Source organism: Platalea leucorodia (genome assembly GCF_965183815.1).
Source record: "Platalea leucorodia genome assembly, chromosome: 13".
Taxonomy (NCBI): Eukaryota; Metazoa; Chordata; class Aves; order Pelecaniformes; family Threskiornithidae; genus Platalea; species Platalea leucorodia.
Window position 1 is genome coordinate 5345978 of NC_138835.1, and position 19773 is coordinate 5365750.

General features: G+C 44.4%; 1 protein-coding gene across 1 annotated transcript in view; it reads left to right on the forward strand.

Moving 5' to 3' along the window:
- Positions 1-485: 485 nt before the first annotated feature.
- The window catches only part of MMP24 (matrix metallopeptidase 24), a gene marked incomplete at its 5' end in the record, with an annotated part of 46413 nt that continues 27125 nt past the window's right edge, over positions 486-19773 (forward strand). Inside the window, 4 exons of the mRNA XM_082325858.1 lie at positions 486-590; positions 2673-2821; positions 9234-9350; positions 11403-11707. Coding sequence (XP_082181984.1) covers positions 486-590; positions 2673-2821; positions 9234-9350; positions 11403-11707 — 676 coding nt within the window. The remainder of the gene's footprint in view (positions 591-2672; positions 2822-9233; positions 9351-11402; positions 11708-19773) is intronic.

A 19773-nucleotide genomic window follows, 5' to 3' on the forward strand; every position in this document is an offset into this window, starting at 1 on the left:
CTGAAGTTCTTCAGGCTGCAGCCAAAGACAACGTGAGGCAACTTTGGCAGGGGTGGCACCTTTGAGAAGAGGTAACAACGCCGTCGTGAGAGAAGAGGCCCGCAGAGAAAGACCTCGGCCCTCCTGCATCTGTTCCGGTGCTGCGGCAGGGCCCGGGGCCGCTGCGAGCCCCTCCGCTCTCTCCCCTGCCTGCAGCCAGAGGCGGGTGCGTGGAAAAAACCCCGAGGGGCTGCGACCCGGGGCCGCTGGGATCCGGCTCTGCGCCCTTCCGCGGGGGAAGCGCGGCCAGGGCCTCCCGCCGGCCGGGCGCACCTCCCCAGGGCCGCGCCGCGCCCCTTGGCGCTGCAGCCCCGGCCGCTGCCACCAGCGCGCCCCGGCGGAGGAAGAGGGGGCGCGGCGGGGGCTGCCTTCCACTTCCGGCCTCGCCGCGCAGCCGCAGCCGCGCCGCTGGGCCGGAGCGCTGGCCCGAGCCCCGCCGCGCTGCCATGGCGCCGAGGCGGCGCCGGGGCCTGGCCGCGGCGGGCTCCCTGCTGCCGCTGCTCTGCGCCCTGCTCCGCGCCGCCGCCGCCGCCGACACCAGCACCGGCCGGGTAGGTCTGGAAGCGGGAGCCGAGGCCGGGCGGGGCGCTGAGCGGAGCGGGGCCGGGCGGCTCTGTGGGGCGGCGAGGCCGGTGGTGCCGCAGCGGGGACCGGGAAGCCCGGGGTCGGGTTGTGCGCTGTGTTGGCCCGACGGCGGGCTGGAAAGTTGGGCGGGCAGCGGCTCCCCGGCTCCTCCGCGCTCGGCTCCAGCCCCGTCGCCGCGCCTGGGCGCTGCTGCTCGCCAGAAGCCTTCCTGCATCTCCTGTAGGCCCTCGTCGTGCCGCTCTCCGAAGCGGCCGGTCTTGGTTGCTGCTGCCGGGCTGGGCTCAGGTGTGTGGCCGTAGTCGCTGGCAGCTCCTCTGCCTGTGCCTGGGCAGGCGGAGGCAGCCGTGCCCCTCCTGTGTGCTCCTGAGCATCAGCCTCCCGGGAGGAGCTGATCTTAGTGCCTGTGCGGGCATCCTGTGACGTCCCTTTCCCTTGCCCGCTGTCCCGTCCGAGTCTGCCCGGGAGGGAAGGGGATACGCAAGGGTAGCCCTACTCAGAGCTGCTTTGGTTAGTGTGCCCTGCCCTTGCTGCTCAAGGACAGCTTATTTTGGTCAGACTGAAGGTCCGCATGTTCCAGCATGCTGTGTTTGTCAGAGGCCAACGCTAGATGCCAAGGCAGTGGTAGCAAATGTCCAGCCTCCAAGCAGTTTTGCAGCTTGGCTTTGTCTTGAGACATTGGTGATGTCCGTGTTAAATTGTGCTGGATGTCCATTTACTTGGTGAACTTCAGCATGCCTGGCCCAGACACTGTCTTACACCTTTCTCCTGCTTTGGAAGCAAGGCCTTTCTCTTTTCCCAATGGATTCTGGTATCTTCTTACCACAATGAAATGGGGATTGTTCTCCCTCTTGTGCTCCTCCTGGCTTGAGCCTCTTTCCCACTGCTGTGTTATGTTAAGGAAAGACGTGCCTCTTCTCTCTCCCCTGCTCTGAGTGATCAAGCTGCCAATGTGAGAGCACCGCACGCAGATGATTCACCAGCGCTTTTGTGTTGAGGACTGTGTCCTGTGGGTCAGATGGATTGTCCTTGTGGCTGGAAAAAGCTTACGGGATATATGTCGATCTCACAGTAATCCTGGTCTAAGTATTGAATTGGAGGGCTGGGGTGTTGGCCAGAAGAAAGAAACAGTGGAGTGTGTGCATGAAAAGTTATGGTGAAAAGTTTATGAAAGCAAGCCTTCATTCAGGTTTTATTGGCATTTGCACTTAATGGTGAATTGATATTGCTCTTTCTCATGGTATCAAAGTGAGGGGTGCGGAAGAGAGGGGAGGAAAAAAAATCCTGAATTAATGGGTGTTTTTTAAAATGCTCTCCTTAGCATTTTGACAAGTTTGACATGTGGTTTTATCTAAGGCTGCATTTTGGGGGGGAGGTGGGGAAAAGGGACAAAGCTCCTTGAGGAGAGCTGGCTAGTTTCCTGTTCTGACAATTTGCTAGATATCTGCTATTAACAGAGGAAAAGTCCATCTGACCAGAGTCCCTGCAAACTTTCTGAGTATGGTTTTTTGGTTTTTTTTGGGGGGTTTGTTTTTTTTTTTTTTTGAAAGAAATACTCCTGTGCTCAGTGCAAGTGTAAAGCTGAACCTGTGTTTGTGGGGATTGCCCAGGCCTGTTAAGCTGTTTGCTTGGAGTGATGGTCCAGAGGCAGCAGTAGGTGGTGGGCTGTGGGTTATTCGGATCATGCTGCTGTGGGGACTGAGAAATCTCATGATGGCAAGGTGACAGGGTGCGCAGGAGATTGCTGGAACAAGGGCAAAGCTTCTTGAGCATTTCTGGTGCTCCAAAGACCTAAGTCTGCCCCAGTTAGTCAGTAGACATGACTGATGTTTTTAATTGGCAGGTCTGCATTGTCCTGTCAGGATAGATGATATTAAGCTGGGTCTTCAGCCCTTACTGGGGATTAGATTATATTACCAAACCTAACCAAAAAAAGAGAGGTGGTTGAATTTTTTGGGCTAGTTTGTCACTTTTTCTTTTGAGGAAATGTTCTGATCTGTTAAGTTGAAAACGTAACGTGGCATCTTACCATCTGTTTCTTTCTTTTTCAGGGTTGGTTAAAAACTTACGGCTACTTACTTCCATCTGACAGCCAAATGTCTGCCTTGCAGTCAGGAAAAGCTGTGCAGTCTGCAGTTGCCACTATGCAACAGTTTTATGGGATCCCAGTAACAGGAGTTTTGGACCAGACAACTATTGAGTAAGATTAACATAGACTAATTTTGTCTTTCCCTTTCTTAACATATTGTCATGTTACCTGGGTAATTACTCCAGCTACAAGAAGCCCTCAAAAGGGGTAGATTTGACTGACTCAGCCAGAGAAGTCTTGATCATGAAAAGGTGTCCCTAACAAAAACATGTGGACAATTCCACCTTTTCTTTTTGCCAACAGTACTGTTTGTGAGTGTGAGGAGAAGCTCTTGTTAAATGTCATTCCTTGTAGATAGATCCCCATTGCTGGTGCACAGGCAAAGCGTGAATCCTGTGAGCTTCTGAAAGTGGAGAATGTCAAGGGTTTCATTTATTTGCATCTCTGTCTGGATTTAGGTGAAAATCTGGCTCCAGAAATGTCTTCTAATGTATTTCTTAATTAATTGGAGTTGTGGATCTCCATAGATGCTATTTATGGAGATCTGTAGTTCCAAGTTGAAGTGAGTTGTTGTAGTCTGAGGACGATAGTCAAGACTACTTAGCTGATGATAGTTGCCATTTGTTGGACATTAGATGTTCTCTGCTGTACGTTGACCACGTGTTATTTGTTGTTTGTGATTGGTGTCTTGATAGCACAGAAGCATTGGTCTAAATCACCTAGGCTGGAGGGACTTTGTTCTTTGAAGGCTGTTGCCTTTAGTCTGCTCTTCAGTGTGTACTGCCAAGTGTGGTGTGGAAGTGGTGGTTGTTGCTGCTACCTGACTGGCTTCCTGTCGTCTGATTGCCTGGGTGTCGTGTATTGGCTGAATCTGTCTGCTGTTGGTCTGGACTAGGGGAGCATCTGTTGACTAAAGCAGAATGCAGATAAGATCTTACTAATGCTTTCTGGGGGAAAGCAGCATCTCATGGTGAGCAAAAGAAGAAAGCAGAAATAATAGAACTCGCTTAGGCCCTGCCTGAGAGTTTTCCCTTGACCTTTTCTTGCTGCCTTAGCAGACCCTTTTAGAGTCTGCTCTGCCTAGTTCTTTGTTTCTCCTGTTACTGCACTCTGCTGGCAAAAGGGACACAGTAGCACAAAAGAAGGGGGCACAAAGTAACCAAATAGTGTTATTTGAAGAGGGAGAAACAGAAGAAACTAGTGAATTAGGCAGGAGGGGATCATCCTGGACTGGGAGTGCCTTTCCAGTGAATGTAACATTCCCTCCTTTAGCTCACAGGAAAAGCCCCTTGTTCTCCATTGAGGGACAGAGAAAATCCTGTTTGTTTGCTTTTTGAATGAGTTGAAAATTAAATGCTTTTTAAAGGTGGGGATTTTCCATCTGAGATCTCTTTGCCATTAATAACACAGTTTGTAAGTGAATGCTGAAGCAGAGCCAGAGAGCAACATTGTGTACGTGCAGTTGGTGTGTAGAAGCTTGCAGTTGGGATGCTTATGAGTTGGAATGGGGTGGGGGAAGAAGGGGCTATGATACTGGGGTGCTACTTTGGGAAGTTAGGGAGCTGCTTCTGCTGCCCTGTGGATGACAGGGGAAGGGAGCAAACCGCATGTGGAAGTCCCTGCTTTAGTAAGTAAAAGTATTTTTCTGCAGCAAAGGAAGGTGTTACCCACATTTTACTCAGTTTATATATGGGCAGGGGTTGATTGGTGCATGAACACCCAAAGGCTGATGGGTGAAAAACCTAGATGGTTCCCTCTTCTGAAACTCAAGTCTCCAAAAGCTTGAAACCTCAGCTGCAACCAAATGCAGGTGTGCTTTGCAGGCATGTTCGGTTGCTCTGCCTCCATCTGTCCTGAACTAGTAGGTCTATATGTTGTACGGCAGGGTGGAGCAGGAGTACCTACCTAGAAATTAGATGAAAGGAAAAAGAGGTCCTAATTGCTATTAGCAGTGAGTCTGTATTTTGAGTTGGAGGGGCATGTCTGGCTGGGCCTTGTTGGGCTGTCACTTCCTCAGACCTGGTTGTGGAAACTGAGTAAAAGAAGAGCTGGCAAGGCAGGCTGACTCTGAGGGTCTGAATTACTCAGGCATTTGCTAAGCTGTTGCTTCAGTCTGTGTTATGAGTTTTGAGATTGCAATTATGAACTTTTCTGTCACTTCTGTCAGTATTGTAAGCTCTGTCCTTTTAAAGTGACTTTAGAATCAGTCAGAGTGCGAAGTTGTTATTTTCTATGGTTTCTTTGTTAGGCAACAAATTCTGCATGTTCTGTTTACACTTATTATGGAAGCCTAAAGTTTTTCATCTCCTTTCCCACACGCCCCCAAATCCTGAGGTTGTTCTTTCCTCCAAGAGTGGTACCCAAGTGTGTGAAACATACCATGCAGGCGCTGTCAGTGGGAGTGGGAAATGGGAAGGAACAACACCATTGGTGTTGCTTACTGGTACCTGAAAGGGAGGTGGGGTGGGGGCCTGTTCAGCAGAGGGGCTGTCTTGAGGTAGAGGTTGAGGATGTGTAGTTTCCTGTAAGGAGAACAGGGGAGAATATGTAAAATGGCCTCCTCGTACCGTGCAATTGACAGTGCCTCGGCAAACTTTGCATCTGCCTGCAGCCAGTGGGTTGAATTGTAATTTTGCTCAGCAGCTAGGCAAGGATATAGTCCTGGGAGTGTGCCGGGAGAGAAGGCATGCTAGCGCCTAACAAAAGTGGCGACTGTTGTGTTTGTCATAATCAATCACATGGCCCTGGAGGGCACCAAGAAATAGTCTTACTTGTGTTGGAAGTGTCTCATTTGTCTTGTGCTTTGTCTTGAGCCTGTTGTGTTGGTCCCTCACCTTGCAATGCACGACACAGCTTTTTAAAGATACCACTCCCACCAGCTCAATAGTAGGTGATTGAGCATGACAGCTTCCTCTATTTAGGGGAGTCTTGTGGAGGGCTTGGAGCCTGACCTGGGGAAAACAGCTGTATCTGGACAAGAGCTGGATGTCACTGCTTTTGGAAATTACGTGTTTTCTGCATGCCAAGCAGCTGGAGGAATGCAATAGTCTATGAGTAAACAGTGCCAAGTATAAATTTTGATGATCTAGTGTTATTGGTGCTCCCATTTAAAAAAAAAGGGGGGGGGGAAGCAACCATAAATACTTGAAGCCTGCTTCAAGTAATTGTCTGTTGTTGTTGTTTCTGATGTGATGTGTTTTTATAAATCCCCTGGAACACAGAAAGGGTTATCCAAACTGCTCAGTAGAGAATGGCTGTTAAAAAGCTCAGCTAAAGAAGATCAACGGCAGCAAGCGATAGCTTCATGATTATTCTGCTGAGAAAAGAAGAGATGGCTGGACTTGTACCCTGGCCCATGTGCTTAGATTAGGGCCCATATGCCTGGGAAGTAAGTTGAATCAGGGAACTGATCCAGAAAGACATTCTTAGCTTGACATTAGCACAGGCTGTTGACAACTTGGGTACTGCCTAGCTCTAACCAGGTAGTTGGGCTTTTTTACTATGTCTGTTTCAGAAAGTGTGTAGGTGAGCCCTGGAACAAACTGTGGTAGAACACGGGTGTTCAGACAGGCCTAAGTGTAATGGGGTTGAAACAGGAGCTAGGCAGCTGTGCGTAGCATAAGTCTATTGGCAGCTCTGCAAATGCTGATACTTTGGAAGCTTTGGCTCAAGAAGTCCCTAAAGCCCAGGGTGCCGGTATTGCAGCTTGCCTCTGGAACAGCCCTGTGTCCGTATGTTGTGATGGAGCTGGCACAGGGCCAGGGAATTTGACTGTCTTTGAGGGAATTAGCTTTTGGTTGGGTGTCTGTGCAGTTCTGATAGGCTTTGACAGCATGGGACTAATCGGGGGGGGGGGGGGGGAGTGTGTGTGATTTCCAGCAGCCTGCATGGCATAGGGCAGGTGTTGGGAAGGGGCAGGTGGTATTCATACATGAAACAGATATTGAGGTGTGAGGGACTTGGCCGTGTATTGCTAGCATGTCAGCACAGCTAGCACTGTCCTGGAAAGTCCTGGTGACTTGTCCTACACATCGATGTTGGTTTGGTAGCACTCCCCTGTTATCTTTTTGTCTTCTAGATGATACTAGTAAAGATAAAATAGAAGGTCATTTTCTGACTGTAATCAGGGCCTGGTGATGGTGATGTTCAGAGTACTGGAGTTCTCATGAAGCTCAAGAGATGAAAACCTAATTCACACTGCGGTTTGTGTAACGTTATGCTAAAAAACTCTGTACCATATCATATGACTGGATTTTTAAAAAAAAATACTCAGGAAATACCTAGGAGAATACAGGCTATAGTAAGCCTAGCATCTCTCTAGCAAAGTGGTAGAAGCAATGCAAAAGAACACAAATAAAGGACACTTGGAAAAACACAGTGTATTAACGTTGAATTAATATGGCTTTTCTAAAAGCAAACCTTAGATGTACCGCTTTTCTTTGAAGGTGGCAGCAGTTGTGTGGGCAAGACAGATCTGATTTCCACAGGTTGCTTAGATTTCTGAAAGACATACTGTACTGATAAATGTAAGGTAATGTAAGTGGGGAAGATATGTGCTAGCTTTATATACTCAGCTTGGGTTCTTGTCAGGTACAGTACAATATGTATAACGACTCTCATTTGCTCTGTTCTTGGTGGGGAGAAGATGACAGATGACTGCACTGAAATTTGTAGGCACCCGTATTTTTTACATATAGGAAGTAGACTAAGGAAAGGTCAGCTGCTTGACTGTCTGAACGGGGAGCAGGTATGTGTGCTATGAAAGAATGTTCTTGTGAGGCTGTACAAGGCAAAGTGTCTGTCTATTTGTTTTTTATTTAAAAGGTGTCCTGGGAAGAAGTCTTGTAAACCATCTACTGGTGATGGGATGACACGCCCTTCCTGAAAGTGTGGGGCTAGTATTTTTGGTAGATAAGATGTACATTGTTTAGGCTCAAGCGTGTGGGCACATACGGACTACTTGTCATTGGCTGGCTGCAGTTGATGGAGGAATGTCTGCATTTGGAGGCCAAAAGTTGTCCCCCACATGGCCAGCGATGTGGGGGAAGCCCTACTGAGGAGAGGGGAGAGAATTTAGTGTCCTGTGTGAGAAATCTGCCAGGATTGGCTACAATGCTCTTCTTGTGTGTGACCAAGCAGCGGCATGTTTCTGCATCCCATGGCCTGCAATGTGTTGTCAAGGCATTGTGTCACAGCGGACACTTGCCTTTGCCATCGGAGTAAGTGGATCAAATGCATAAAATGCCTGAAGAATGCCAGTGGCAATGTCCTCAACAGCAGCCCAAGGCAGAGGCTGAGGGCAGCACCAGTGTGCTTGGGAGGCTGTGGTGAGAGACTGCTCGCATTGTTCCTGGGCTCTGGTCTCCTGTCCTGGGCTGCACTGCAAAATCCTGAAGAATGTGGCTGGGACAGAAAGTTGCTGTGCTGGGACCTTTGGAGACCATTACCTGTAGTTCCTCTGTTTCTGTCCCTATCTCCTTTTTCCCCTGCTGCTGCTTGCAGTGATGGGCAGATTCATTCCTCCATAAGCCACTTCTGACTTCTCTAGAGTGTACCCACACCAGCAAGCAGGATAATATTCTGGGGTACAGTCTATTTCTCTTTGTCAGAGAATCATTCAGGTTGGAAGGGACCTCTTGAGATTGTCTACTCCAACCCCCTGCTCAAAGAGGGACAGCTAGAGCAGATTGCCCAGGACCATGTCCAGTTGGGTTTTGAATACCTCCAAGGATGGAGACTCTACCACTTCTCTGGGCAACCTGTGCCAGTGTTGGACCACCCTCAAGCTGGTGCAAGAAATAAGCAAAAGATCTGTTAAGGCTGAAGGTAAGGGAGATAGGTGAGGAGACCTGACTTCTCTGATAATAGTGCATGGATCCCTGTGCAAGGGATAGCATCCTTTGATCTTCCAGTTCCCCTGGCCATAGGGACAAGAGTTTCCTACATCATGAGTGACATCAAAAGAGTCGAGGGTTATGGGGAGGACCTAACAGAATTTCATGACTGTGACCCACAGATTGGAGTGATCTGTTCTGGTCATTACAGATGAAAGCCTTAGTCATTATCTGGGAGGGTCGTGTTTGCACTTGTTCAGTCTTATCTAGTCGGTTATGAATTGGAGTTTTTTTTACTGGCACAGGGGCACTTTAACAAATGGAGAGTGGATCGAGTAGGTGATAGGAGAGTTTGATCCCAGTGCACACACACGTGCAATTTTGATCTGTCTCCCTTTTGTGGCATTATCATCATTAAGCTCTTGTCAAGCATAAGGGCTACCTGATATGGCATCTGTGTTTCCAAAAGGAAAAACGAATTCTTTTTGGTGTGCTGAGGTGTGTGGATCACCAGCAGAGGTGGGGTGTACAGCTCTGTGCAAAGAGTGTAAACCTGAGAGAGGGAAGGCTGAGCCCTTCTTGATGTCTGCCTTGACCATCCATCAGAGGTCTTCCAGTCACCCCTGAGTTCTTTTGAATCTCTTTTCCAAACCCTTTGTTAGCTTGCTTTTTCTTTCCTTCCCTTCCAGGTGGATGAAGAAGCCTCGATGTGGAGTTCCAGATCATCCCCACCTACGCCATAGCCGGAGGAAAAAGCGGTATGCACTAACTGGACAGAAGTGGAGGCAGAAGCATATAACCTACAGGTATAGCCCCTTCCCTGCCCCTTTTTGTTTGAGGAAAGAATGTTCTGTACTTGTTTGGTATGCAAATTTTTTAAGTACTTTTAAAAACTAGATTTTCCCTGTAATGCCTAGTTGAGGTTTTCATTCTCAGAATATGGTGGAGGGGAATACTTTCAGAGAACTGGAGTAATTACTTGAAGAGTCTATTCTTAATTAGAAAATAACTGATCAGTAAAGATGCCTAAATCCCAGCCATTGGTTGTGTAATTTTGGCAGAAAAATCCTAGTAAGCCCCTTTCTGTTCCCTTAGAAATCTGAGGCTCTGCCCCCTAGATCGTGTGTCATCTTTAGCAAACCGTTAAAGCAGAAGGAACATCATTGTCTAAAGGTGTGATGCTTTCTCCCTCTACTGATTTGCAACATTTTACTGAATATTTATTTTTGCAGAGGTTTTACTTTTGCTCATGTAATAGAACTCTTGCTTTTCTCCAGACTTAGGCCTGCTGAGGCAATATGCTGAAGTGGGCTACAGGTATCAAATGAGTGTTTAGTGGTGATTGTTTCCCAGACGTGTTTTGTTTGAGTCATTTAGGCCCTTAGCTTTTGAAAGGCAATTGCTGAATGATGCCAATGGAAGCTTCTGACAATAAGAATGTCACTTCAAAATAAAATTAAATCCCCCTCTAGTTGAAAGTATAGCCTTTTAATTTTTTTGGATGGGGAAAGGAGGTTGCAGAGGAATAAAAATTAGGAATGTAGACATTAAGGAGAAGATATGGGTGAGCACGGCTAAGACAGAAAGAAAGTCTGTGGTGAAGAGGTAGAAATATGAGTGACCAGCATGGGGAAGGTGCCAGAATGTGTAGGAAGAGATATAATGGTGTGAAGGGAATGAGAATCAGGGGCTGGGGCACTCTGTTGCTTTTGCCCAGAGCTCTGAGAAAGGAGGAGGAGGATTCTTCAAGTAACAGTGAGGGACTGCAGAGACTGGGAGGAGGGACTAGTTCTGGGGACTTGTTCAGAGCTTCCACCAATAATCATTCCTTTAGCTCAAATAGTAAAGGGACACCTTCTGTATGTGAAGATCTGAGAGTCAGATCCTGCTCCTAACCTTTTCTGGACCTTAGGGAAAACTGGTATATAATCGTATCAATAAAACATCTCTTAAGCATATGTATAACCATAGGAAGCAGGTTGGCAGATGGTTGTGCTTCTGTCATTGTCAAACTAGTAGTTGTTTAACGTTCCAATTTCAGTATTTGTACTGTGCCATTCAAGTGATAGATATCTTGTTTTACCACTGAATGTGTTAGTGTCTTTCATCTGTCAATCATTATATTAAATCGAGCCAGTTTCATTAGAGACTGAAAGTTGTTTCCACGACACAGATATTTCATGTTGCCAAGCCAAGTTTAATAGATCTTGAGACTATTATATACACACACAAAAAACACCCCATGAACAGCACTTTTTAAGCTAAAGTTTGCAATTATGGGAAATTTAGAAGCACTTGAACTCTGTCCTGCTCCCTCCAAACTCTGTGTCATCAGCTGTCATGGGATGGGTTGCACAAAACTGGCAGGTCCATCACTCCTATGAGCTCTTAAGTATGTTGAGTAGTCCTGAGAATGAAGCTGCTCATACAAGTAAGGTCGTATAGTTTACTGAAAGATTTGTTTCTCAAAAAGAATTTTAGTAGTCAGTTTTTTTCATACACTGGATTCCATTTTAATTTCAGACAAAATCTGAAGTAATTTATGTTTTTAAACTAAGTTACTTAGCTGTCTACACCAGGATTTGAAAGGTTGTCAGGTTTTTAGGAAGCGATGCAAAATCAACCAAAGCATTGGGAAGATTCTTATTAATAAATGTAGACTTCAGATCAGGGCTGTAGTTTTGTTGGTAACTTTATTTGTGAGAGCAAAACTTTGCATGCACAAAGTAGTGTCTGCAAAAAATAAAAGACCTTTTGGAAATGGAAACTGTGTAGATGTGGCTATGTATTCGAATTATAATAAGAAATCTTTAATGTATTCTGCAAATTTAAACAACACTTCTTTCTCATTCACACAGTGTACACAACTATACCCCCAAGGTTGGAGAGATTGATACAAGGAGAGCCATTCGTCAGGCATTTGATGTTTGGCAGAGAGTGACACCACTTACCTTTGAAGAGGTCCCTTACCATGAAATTAAAAATGACAGAAAGGAGGCAGATATTATGATATTTTTTGCTTCTGGTTTCCATGGAGACAGTTCTCCATTTGATGGAGAAGGTGGATTCCTAGCTCATGCTTACTTTCCTGGACCAGGAATAGGAGGAGATACTCACTTCGATTCAGATGAGCCATGGACCCTGGGAAATTCTAATCATGACGGTAAGAGCGCAGGTCGTTTTTCAAAACAAGGATAAGTTGAATGTAGACACGTTGGCAGGCTTTCAACTGGAAAGTATTTGGTTAGCGGAGCTTTTGCCTCCCATACAATGGTTCAAATATTTTCTAACATATCTCAAATGTTTTCAAACGTGTATTCTATCTTAAATGGGTAAATAATTTTATTAGTAGGTTTGTGACTCTGCATGCCTCTGCGCACATGTGTGAATGTTGAGGAGTGAACAGAAGTGTGTGTCTGCTGGCTTTTTACATCTCTCAAGATTTGGACCATAATTGCTACAGAAACCACAGCTCTGGGAGGGAAAAGCTGAACAAGAGCGTGCTGAAATGTATACTCTGTATCTCATGGAATATTTAACAAGGGCAGTTACGAGTTAGTTGCAATGGTGAACAGAAAGTTCAGAAAGAGTGAAGACTTACGAATGTTAAGTCGTTTTGATCCATATTTGTTTTCCCACAGTCTGAGTATGGTCATAATTCCTCCCATCAGAGATTGGGGCTGGCTGATTTGTTAAGGAAGACTGATGATTAGGGCAACTGTTTTTGTGATATTAAGCAATGAAGAGTTTCTGCGTCTTTCTAGCTTTATCTTACTCTAATGGCAATGAGCACTTTCTGATCTGTTTTCAAACCTTTGATTGAGGATAGTGATGACTTGTAAAAAATTTAAGTTGGAAGACCAGAATTTTACAGTGACCTCATAAAATATCACTTCAATTTCCACAGTCTTAGTGATTTGGGAAGGACAACATGTCTTTAAACCTTTAGGGATTAAAAATCACATTTTGAAACATTTTATAAGGATTAGAAGTTTACTTGGAATGTAAATATGGCTTGATTTTTAAACTGTGTAAAAACATAGTAGCATTGTTGCGGCCATGATGTCTAAGGACATATGCAGAGGTAATGTCTTTCATTAGACCAAACAGTGTAGTTTGAAGAGGAGAAAAGCTTTCAGGCATGCAAGCCATCTTCAGGCCTGACCTAAAAGTGACAGCTTTCTTTCAGAATGGAATGCAAATTGAGAAAATCCCTCAGAATTTTGAGTCAGTATCTATCAGATCATCTTTGAAAGGAAATGGACCTGGCAAATTCAACGTGGGAATGCTAATTTGTAGGAAAGCAGAAATGATATGATACTTGTCTTCTCAGGGAAAGATGTAATGTTTCCTGGCATGTTTAAGTGACTAGGTTAGATGTAGGCAGAGAAAGAGAGAGGTCATAGCCTGTGGGATGTGGAAGCGGGGTAGTGTGGAGCGCGTGGGAGGTTGTGGTGTGGCAGAGAAGCACAGTCTTGCTATCTTGAAATGTTATGAAGTTTTATTCCTAAATTTGTGGCTGGAGGGCAGTTTATAGGTTTCCCTTGAGGATCAGGATTGATAATCAGAGACCGAGTGATTACCTTGTGAGAGCTGCTTTTGCAGCAGTTAGGTGTGTTTGTGCTTTATCAGTGGTCTGTGTGAGTTCAGTCTGGTCTTAGTAGTTATTTGATCTCAACTATGGGGTGTGAGGGTGGCTTGTGTGCTGGATATGACTTCCCAGGTAAGTCCATGTATGAGACCTGGGAGTGCTGGTGTCTGGGATAGAGGTTCCTTATAGGAAGGTGGAAGGCAAGGTTTTGACAAGTTGTACTTGTTTTTTTTTTTTTTCTTTTTCCATACAAAAAGCCTCCTTCTGATGATAAGCTTAGCAAGGTTGGGAGGCAGCTTAAAGACTGGCAGGGATGGCTCTGGGGAAAATTTTACACTGGGTAGGATGTTCTAACATACATTATCAGTTTTTTGAGTTTTTTTTTTTTTTCCATAGTTTTTGGGATGGTGTTTGAGAGCAATGTATATAATGAGTAGAAGGTCTCTTTTTTTATAAAAGCTTTTTCTTATGAAGTATCCATGTGGCTCTTTCAAAAACATGATGTATTTCTCTGGTGTGCTGAGTGACTGTCATGAGTAGTGTCCTCAAAGTGCATGTAATAGGTATTTGAGGGGCTGGTGTGCGCTCCGAATGTCAAAATTGATAGAAGAGTTGAGATTTCCATTCCGCACGATAAATGTCATTTCTGTATTTGTTTTCAAATAATTGTGCTGCATAGACTGAGCAGCACAGTTATTTGAAAACTCTTTTAAAAAAGTCACAAGTGAGGTTGTTGAGAATGGTGGGGTCATGTTTGTCCCCTCCAGCTGGGGGAAGCGCTGATGATAGAAAGGGAATTTCATGTGTTGAAGACGACAGCGGTAAGCCTGTAGTCAGAGCATTATAGATGAGTGTTAAATGTGAGGAATTTGGCTTTGCCTGTGTTCTTAGCCTTGGTATGCAAATGTGAAAATGTCCTGTCTCCTCACTGGATGATCTAGGCCTTTTTAGGAGGGTTTTTCCTTCTGTTTCATTATTTCTTGTCATTGGAGCTCTCACTAGCTCCATATTCTCACCTCTGATGTGTTTTACTTGAAATGCTGTTAGCAGGTCTTAAAGAGTTTATTCTTGGTCAGAGGTTTCCTGCACTGTGATCAGTTCACTGCCCTCTTTCATTGGAAATAAGGTGTTAGCGAGGACAATATTGTCTTTTTAATAGGAAGTATTTCTTCAGACATGGTCTTGGTTGTCCTTATCATACGTATTTTGGGGCAATGGGGTTGTTCAGTCTGGAACTGAAGAAGTCTCTCAGTGAAAGAATAAAAATACCCTACCAATCGATCAGTAGCAAAGCTCTCATTTATTCAGATGCAAAAAAGGAACTGTTTTGGCCATTCAACATCCATTCAATGATTACAGAAATCTTAAAATAGCCATAGTATCTTTCCATCAACCCGCAAAATATCACCATGTAAAATGTTCCAATCCTGACAAGAATGTGTATTAGTTGTAGGGAAAATTTGAACAATCTGCCTCAAAGCTTTCTTAGCCATGAAACAATTGTAAAGGTAAATCTCTGGTCAACAGAGCAGGATGCTGAAACTGGCACCATAGGTTCTCGGAATATTTGGCTGATCTGTTTAGTCCATATAGTTTCGTTACAAACCAGTACGATCCGAAGCTTTGCTTTTTTTGGTCTACGTTTGTCTTACTATGTTGTGGCACCTGAAGAGTTTCAGTAGGTCCATGTTTGGATGCAGTGGTCACCCCACAGAAGAACTGTTCTGGAGACTTCACTAGCAGTGCAAATTATATGGATAAAAGTGAAACATTTCACATGAAGTCTCATCCAGTCAGAAAGAATGAAGAATGATTTGAACAGATCTTTCTGTGAAAACAGCCATCTCTGGTTTGTACAGAGAACGTGATATATCCTGTTGATGAAAGTTTCTATCTTGTAAAGATACGGTGTGGTAATCCGCTAGGGTTCATTGGCAATTTTATCACACCAGCTAGTGGATAGTTAGTTGGGATTTATAAGCTCATTATCATTTTGCATGATCATAATTATACTGATTTTTGCCCCTTGTGGACAGCACAGCCATTATCATGTCCCTTAAAATTATTAGTAGAATTGTAATAGCTACGATGCTGTTGCTTGTCTTTTGGAGACCGTGGTAATAGGGGCATGTGCACCAACACTTCTGTTGTCTTCTGCTGTGAAGAATGATCCTGCATAGGCTTTCAAAGTGAATGCAGTTTTCTTCCACCTGGATATTAGTTACAGTTCCACTAATGGATACAATTCCTTTAGCCGAGTAATACTGTACTTTCAATTCATGAATGCTGATTTATCATCTTAATTGTACTGCCTTCTCTGACATTCCCATAAGCAAGCTGTGGAAGATTAATTCAGATAATATTATGATGAGCATGTGCAAAACCAGGAAGGAAGTTGAACTCCTGGAGCAGTCCTTATTAACTGGGAACATGGGATACAGAATTCATTTGTTAAGTTTCCAGATGAGAATGTTAATGGAAGCAGCTAGAAGCATGAAGCAGAATATTGGAATTTGGAAGGATCAAGGCAAATCAGAGAAGTGATACGGCAAACAGGATGCAACTGAAAAAGAGGAGGAGTGTGGTTTTACATTTAGAAATAAGTCATCTACACAACCACACAATGAGGAGCAACTGGCATGGTCACAGTTGCAGGGACTTATCTCATATTTTTCCTGGAGGGTGCTCCTTAATAGAACTGAAAGCAGCTCATGGCCTTTAGGTTATCCCAGACTTGTAGCAGCAAGGGCCTCTGGCTTATTAGGCTATGATGTATGGGCACTTGGAGGCAATTGAAGCTGTTTTTGGAGTTATTGTCTTTTAGCGGTACATTGCGTGTAGCTGCTCGCAGGCCAAGTAGCCCCTCTTGGCTGCTTAGATGCAGCATTTGGTCACTGAGTTACATGTCAATGCAGGCAGTCTCAGTATCCCAACTGCTTGCACTACCAGAAGGAACACCAAAGGTGATTTTGCTCTATTTTCTCCAAGTCTTGGGCTTTTTTTACTTGAAATGTGCTGTTGAAACAGCCAAGCAAACTTTAAACTGCCCATCTCAAGACTCACAGCTGCTGACATAGGTTGCTCACTGTAGGCAGCAAAGCCTGTGCCTGAAAGAGGGTAAACAGACTTGGCCGTGCTGGGATCTCTCTCCCTTGGCTGCCTCAGTATCTTGCCTAACTTGCCTCAAGCATAGACGTGCTGCACGAAATCCATTATTAACTGGCCAAATCAAGTATTTCCTAGCCTTTTTATGAAAATAATAATTACATATGTATGTATCTCCAACAACAGGTTGAAAAGGAATCCTGAGCAGCTAAAAGTAACTTCTGTCAGTTTAAATATCCACATTACACATGACTGTTCTTACACCCCTCTGACAACTCAAACATTTGTTTAATCCAGGTTAATTACAGGAAGTAAATTTTAATCTCCAGTTTAACATTGCAAATAGTATCAATAATAATCTTAGACAATTCTTCTTTATGGTCTTTTAAAAGTAAAAGAGCATTGCTGTTATGCACATTGTCAACACCATACCACTAAATATGTGGTATTAGCCAGCCCACTGCAGATATTGGCTTTATAGCTGTATAGATATAGCTGTATATAGCTATCAGCTATATTCCTTTGTTGGTAGTGATAATACTTGCTCTGTCACCATCATTGCAAATAACAGCTCCTGTGTCTTACTAGTGCTGGTGCTAATGGCACCCACCTCCGCAGTAACTACCCATGGCTGTAGCAAGCACTGCTGCTGCTGCAGGGTGGGTAATGAGAACTGCCACTGCTGGGGCTGTCTCATCTGCAGTGGTGATACCTGCTGTCAGTCTTCCCGTGCAATCCAGATTTCATTCCAAAGCTTATGTGTACCAGGCACCACACTGGTCAGGAAATGCACTGAAGCAGTAGTAGAAGGCTTAAAGTGGAGCAGGATTGATTTAGGAAAGACATTTAGAGAACTTTTTTAATGCTAAAGCAAGGTAAGTACTGAGGTATCCATGCCCTGCCAGGGATCACCAGAATTTTTTTCTTTCAGCATGCCCAGAGTTGAGCTCTAAGAGCCTCCCTATCATCTGCTTGTTGTGTGGCATTTTAAGCAGCAGTTTGCCCAATGGCGGCCACTTCAGCTTCTTCAGGAAACAACCCCAGCTGACAAGTTATTCCTGTAGTGACTCTAGCGTAACTCAACTTCACATCAAGTTCGATCATTTTGCAGTTCACAGGATTCATCTTTCAGTATCCTCTCTTCCAGGTACTTGCCCACACCGTACAGCTTCACACCTGTATCAAGTTCTCTTTGTAAATGTAGGATTACCACTGTGACTGCTTTTTAGATAATGGAAAGAAATGCTGAGCTTTGCTAACAGCAAGTAAACAAGTATTGTAATCATTACAACAAGCATGTCCCCATAGATCCTGGTGGGTTCCTCCAGAGGCTTCTTTGGAAAGCTTCTTGTTCGGGGCTTCTGAAGAAAAGCCAACCAAAAAGAGTGCCAGCGCTTACAAGACACTGCCAGAACCAGTACAGGAGATGAGACCTCATGGGTCACTTCCAGTGCCAAATCAGTGCAGGAGCTTCTGCAGAAGGTCTGGAGGAAAAGGGTCTGAACCACCTCCTGGAAAGGCTGCTGTTAGCCACAGAGGAGAGGAACTGGACAGATTTTTCTCTGTGATTCCACCACAAGGACTAGCATTGTTTCAGTGGGCATCTACCTGGACAACAGAGCAAGCACTCCTGAAGCCACCATCTGGACATGGCATATGTTCAGGAGCCTTAGCAGGTTTTTCAGAACAGCCAAATACTGTCTAAGCTGACTAATGTGGATGTTCAGCAAGGATCTCAAGGAGAAAGTTTTGATTAGAATAGCTAATTTTGGAGGAGAGTGCTACTGATAGCCGGTGAGCATGACAGCCTGTTGTACCTGTTGGTGGGGGGCATGCATAGCTTTGAGCTGACATTTAATCTGCTGGTCAGTGTGTTCAAAGCAGTGTCTTCACTGGAGATTTACTGTTTTCTATCCTGGCAGTATTAATATCACAAACTGTCTTGATTATTTTGGCATTTGTATCCCTGTTCCTAAAGATGGGATCCTCTCTCTCACCTCTAAATTTACAGTGGAATTCAGTTGCACAAACACAGGCATTTAGCCAAGCTTTGAGAACCACTCTCCTGTCACAGCTTGGGCTGTTCTTGCTAAGAAATTAGGTGCGCCAAGTTAATTTGAGCTTGAACCTGAATGTCCTGGTACTCTTTTTATTCTTGCTATGAGTACAAAGTTCTTAAAATTGCCCAGGCACCTACAGATTTTCTGCCACAGCAGTGCCGCTGCATGCAGTCTGTCCCATTTAGATCACTGACCCTTGCCTTTATCCATTTGGTCCATCTTAGGTGTCTTATGGAGGATGTCCCATGCTTCTGATACTTGTTGCCTTTACTGTCACATCTGAGTACTCGAACTTGCTCGCTTGTCTTGAATACCCTAGAAGCCATTAGAGATACAATATGGAAGGTTTCTTCTCTAAAAATGCAGTTGCTGAGCAATGTCATTATACTTTATGGACTGTGTCTAGCTAGAACAGCTTCTTTTTCTACAGACTATCTCAAGGAATATGTGTATGGCTTTTCCTGTTCAGATTCCTGGATCTTGGAGGGATGAGTGTCTTTCAAAGCCCTAAATAACTTGACCTTGAATGAGAAACAGAATTCAAGTAGCATGCTTTCCGTTCTCAGTTTCTGGAACTTAGTTTGCAGACTAGCGCTCTAGGTCTTCAGTCAGATGCTTTAGGTCTCCACTCAATTTAAACTCCTACACAAGGGATTATGCACATGCTTCCTCCCCATCACTGTCATGTTTTTCCCAGCAACCTCTTACTCTTTCTGTAAGCATTCACTCGATTAATCATATAAACATTGAATGTATGTTAGGATACATTATGTAACAGATCCCCTAGTATTAAGTGGCATGTGTAAGTAGGTTTGGTATTTTTTTTTTTTACCTGGGCAGGTAGTTCTTTATTATCAAAGAATTCCAAGTGTTTCCAATCACTTTGGAAACATTGGCGACTAAACATTCTTTGTCCTATTCGATTTGTTTGATTACAGTCGTGATGTTTTAGATGGAAGGAGGGGACTAAAAGGAATGAAGAGTATCCAGTTGTTGCCTTTTCTTTTTTTTTTTTTTCTTTGAGATTTGTATTGGTATCTGCTTTTCTAGGTTGACTTTCTACTACCTACTTGCAACCCACTTACCTTGACTTGTACAGGTACAGTGCATGCTTGCTGAAAAAGAAAATACGGCTTCCCTTACCCCCTGTACCTTCAGCCAGCATACTGAAAGAACTTGATAGTCTTTTATCCTTGATTAATTCCTGTATCCTCTGTGTTTTTCCTTGCTTTCTGTCTCATTTCTTTCTAATTTTACCACTTTTTTCGTACTCATTTTCTATGGAAATGCTGAGGCCAGCAAAGACAGTCTACAAAGTACCAATATAATGAGCAACTTCACAGTGAGCGCATGTACTCACAACACAGTACACATATAATCTTTGTGCTATTTGGCTGTTAAATACTGTTTTAATTTTCTTTCTCTGATTTCTCAGGTACAGAACATCTCCACATCTAAAGAGTTGTGTTCTAA